This window comes from Mustela lutreola, chromosome 1, assembly GCF_030435805.1.
Source record: "Mustela lutreola isolate mMusLut2 chromosome 1, mMusLut2.pri, whole genome shotgun sequence".
Taxonomy (NCBI): domain Eukaryota; kingdom Metazoa; phylum Chordata; class Mammalia; order Carnivora; family Mustelidae; genus Mustela; species Mustela lutreola.
In genome coordinates, this window is record NC_081290.1 from 275,888,824 (window position 1) to 275,893,372 (window position 4,549).

At 37.7% G+C, this 4,549-nt stretch overlaps 1 protein-coding gene across 1 annotated transcript; it reads right to left on the reverse strand.

Moving 5' to 3' along the window:
• Positions 1–2,670: 2,670 nt before the first annotated feature.
• Positions 2,671–3,627, reverse strand: LOC131822619 (olfactory receptor 10AG1-like). The gene has a single exon (XM_059158906.1). The coding sequence runs from the start codon at positions 3,625–3,627 to the stop codon at positions 2,671–2,673; it is 957 nt and encodes a 318-aa protein (XP_059014889.1).
• Positions 3,628–4,549: the final 922 nt, after the last annotated feature.

The window sequence follows — 4,549 nt, forward strand, 5'->3', positions numbered from 1 at the left end:
CCCATAACATTTGTAATAATGGTGAAAAAAAAGTTTAAATATTGCAAGAGTTACTAAATATGATACAGAGACATGAAGTGGACAAAGGCTATTGGAAAAATGGCTCCAAAAGGCTTTCTCAGTACAGGGTGGCCACAAACCTTCAACTGGTATAAAGGCAGTGCCTTGAGAAGCCCAACAAAGCAAAGGACCTAAAGAGAGGTGTGCCTGTACAGGAAGCTTGGTAGGACACCATGTCCAGAGAGTTCCCGACTTCACTCCAGAAACATGTTCTAAATGTTGCCTTCACAAGAGGTATTCCAAAGATAAATGACCACAACCTCCTGACTTGCTTTGACATATTCCATCAGAAAATTTTAAAGGCCTTTCTCAGTTCAAATGCTTCAGATTAGTACTACTTGCTCTGCGGAGTCAGTTGAGATAAAAAAATGCCTATAAGTTAATGTTCTGTCTGCCCCAAAATTTGCAGCTAAAGAGCTCATCCTCACCTGGGACTCCCCTCTGGTCAGGCTGGTCTCCTCATTCAGGAAGTCAGGCTGAAGCTAGAAACCCCACCTTTCTCCATGGCATTCATAGGACTAGAGACATTCTCCAGACCCCACACGGGTTTTGCTCTTTTCAATAGCTTTTCTAGAATATTCCTATTTCTTTCAACCTTCTCAGACTGGTATTCCATACGTAGTGTCTAATACAACAACATGGTAAAGCCACACATTTTAGAAAGAAATGAAATTCTGATGTTCATATATTGACTGAATGCAAAGTTTAGAATACCAGCTCTGTGCACCCCGATACCCATCCTTTCTTCTGCGGCTATAAACATCTTGCAGAATTTTAATATTCCAAACATGATAGACAACTCCAATCTTATTGGGGGAGGAGGCAGTTCTAGAGTTGACATTGATAAAAAATAAAAATGAAAGGTCCTCTGATATTTGTTTTGTTTTGTTAGCACTTTCACATGGAAGTTAAGAACATCTCTAAGATCTATTTTCTTAGGATATGTTTTTTTCTTTCTCAGAGATAACGTTTTTTGTTACAATTGAACACTATTATGACCTTGATAATTATTTCTTAATATATATGGTTTTTTTTTTTCATTTTTCTATTTTAAGTTGAGGTTTTATGCCGGGGAAAATTGCAGAGAAGTTGTGTTATATGTACTCTCTCTTCCTTCTACAGGACTCTGATGATAAATGTAGCAGGGGGAAGCAGAAGGTGGAGGGGAGTAAAGGTACTCTTTATTTTGAAAAGAATATGATGGGAATCCTGGTGGGAGTACCCAAGGGCCTAGAATCATTGGTGCCAGAAGTTTACAAAATTCAGGATCTTGTAGAAGAAATGGGTTGTGGAATGGTACTGTTTTATAAAATTTTGTTTCTTTCTTTTTTTATCTTTTTAAAAGATTGTATTTATTTATCTGAGAGAAAGTGAGAGGCGAGTGAGATCACAGAGGGAGAGGAAGAGGGAGAAACAGACCCCCCCACTGAGCAGAGAGCCAGATGCGGGGCTGGATCCTAGGACTCTGAGATCATGACCTGAGCCAAAGGCAGATGCTTAACTAACTAAGCCACTCAGGCGTCCCAGATTTTGTTTCTTTAATGTTCAAATTTACTCTTTCCTGTCTTTCTGCACAGTTATTTCTTTGTCATTAAGACACTATAAAATTTATTTTAAAGAAAGGAAAAGAGGGGTACCTGGGTGGCTCAGTCCCTAAAGTGGCTGCCTTCAGCACAGGTCATAATCCCCAGAGTCCTGGGATTGAGTCCTGCTTGGGGCTCCCTGCTCAGTGGAGAGCCTCCTCTGAGAAAGAAAGAAAGAAAGAGAAAGAAAGAGAGAAAGAAGGGAAATTGCTGATTTCTCTTTCAAGAAGGGAGGAAGAGGTAAGACAAGTAACTTACACAGCCCAGAACAAACATTCTACAAAAAATTTGTTTCAATGACTCAAATACTTTTATCTGCCCCCACTTGTGTCCTCTATATACATTTACAATCTATATATCTATATTGAATTTACAACCAAGTCTCCTAATTAACATAATAAAATTATAGGGGATTAGCTAGTATTGTAGACTAAGACTGGATTCTGGAACAGAGAGATAATGTGCCCCCCTTTTTCATATGTGAATTTAGTTTTAGGGAATTCGCTGATGAATCACCAATAAAAATCAATTCTGTAACACATCAACCCTACTCACTGCTATTAGATTCATATCCTTCCTTTCTTTATGTGACGCCACCTGATGATTCTAATGCAATTGTTGTTCATGAGCAGATAAAATATCAGTAGTTTAGCCTTTGTTATTAATCATCCTTTCAATCTAACAAAGTTAATTAGATGTCTGTTATTTTTCATATAGTATGTCAGGGCTGGAGATATAAAAATGAATAATCCTAAAAAAGAGCAACAATAGCAACTTTTAATAACCTCTATGTGTTATTTTCACTATTTCAATACCGGAAATTAAATTTAAAATTCATTTAATATTTAAAAATAACAGCCAAATTTATTTCACAGGAGATAAAAAGAATGATAGCACTTATATAAAAGAATTAAGAGTTGTAGCAAAAATTAGAGAAGCACCAGCATGAGTATATGGGGACTGTGATAAATAAGAAACAAGTTTTATAAAGTTTTGTTTTTGAGTTATAGTACAATCCATTTCCAAGTCATAGTACAATCCATTTCAGTAGGAATTTTTTGAGTGCCACCATAACATCTTTGTTTCTCAGACAATATATCATGGGGTTGAACGTTGGCGTCACAATGGTGTAAAAAAGAGAAAGAAACTTGTCTGTTCCTGTTAAATTACTGGACTTGGGGCTCAAATACGTTGTGGTGGCTGATCCAAAGAACAAAAGCACAACCATGAGATGTGAGGAACAAGTGGAGAATGCCTTGGCTCGCCCAGCGGCTGATGGCAACTTCAGGATGGTTGAGATTATTTTCCCATAAGATCCAAGAATCAACATAAAAGGAATAGTGACCACTAGAAGAGCAATGGCATAAACCAACATCTCAATCATAAAAGTATCCCCACAGGCAAGCTTAAGTACTGGAGGTATGTCACAGAAGAAGTGATTCAAATGATTAGACCTGCAGAAGGGTAGAGAGAAGATCAGGTAGGTGAACCCTATGTGTACTGGAATTCCAGTGACCCAGCAGCTAACTGCCAGTTGGATGCAGAGCCTGTTGTTCATGATGAGAGGGTAGCGTAAGGGGTTGCAAATAGCAACATACCTGTCGTAAGCCATTGTGGTCAGAATGAGGCACTCAGTGAATCCAAACACCAGAAAGAAATACATTTGAGTAGCACAGGCCAGAATGGAAATACTTCTATTTGGTCTCCAAAGATCTGTTAATAATCTGGGGGCAGTGACTGACACATAGCATATTTCCAAGAAAGAAAAGTTCCTAAGGAAAAAATACATGGGAGTCTGGAGGGAGGGATCGACCTTGGTTATTATGATAATGAGGCTATTTCCCATCAGAATAATCACATACATGATCAAAAACACTCCAAAAAGAAATTCTTGGAGGTCAGGAACATCAGAAAAGCCAAGCAGGATGAAATCCATTAATGGAGTCTGATTCCCTTGCAGAGGATTTTGTTCTGTGGATTCCATCTATAAACAAAATGATTTTGAGGCTTAGAATTCACTTCAATTGCTGGGCTCAGTTGCAGAATGGGACATATTAAATAGACGATTTCAAATCCACTGACAAAGGATAGATATTCAACTTTTTTGCTTTTTTTTATTTTGTTTTGAATTTTTGATAATAAATTTCAAACATAATACCCTAAATTCCAGTAGATAAAAACAGAAAGTAATCAACTCTAATCTTCCTGCTAATATTAATAGTATATACAAATGAACAACACACCAAAACAGACAATAACAAAACAAAAACAAAACATGTCAAATAGCCTATTCTCCTGTGTTAGTTAATACAGGACATTCTCTAATGAGAAATGTGTCTCCTTCCTTGTCAATCAGGTATCTAATGCACTTGTATGTATTTCTACCTATCATCTTTTTTATTTTTTAATTAACCTATAATGTATTATTTGTTTCAGGGCTACAGGCCTGTGATTCATCAGTTTTACACAATTCACAGCACTCATCATAGCACATACCCTCCACAATGTCCATCACCCAATCACGCCATCCCTCCCACCCCCAAATCCTCCAGCAACCCTCATTTTGTTTCCTAAGTTGAAGAGTCTCTTACAGTTTGCCTACCTCTCTGGTTTCACCTGGTTTCATTTTTCCTCTCTTTTCCTGTGATCCTCTGCCTTATTTCTAAAATTCCACATATCAGTGGGATCATATGATAATTGTCTTTCTCTGAGTGACTTAATTTGCTTAGCATAATAGCCTCTAGTTCTATCCACATTGTTGCAACCGAAAATTTGATTATTTTATGTTTGGTTTGATGTTTCCCCTGTGACCTGCATCTCACATAACCACAGGTCAAGGTGGTCAGTAAGAATGCATAGCCAGGCCCAGCTCAGACCAGCATGGGATGCTCATTATCTGGGAAAGA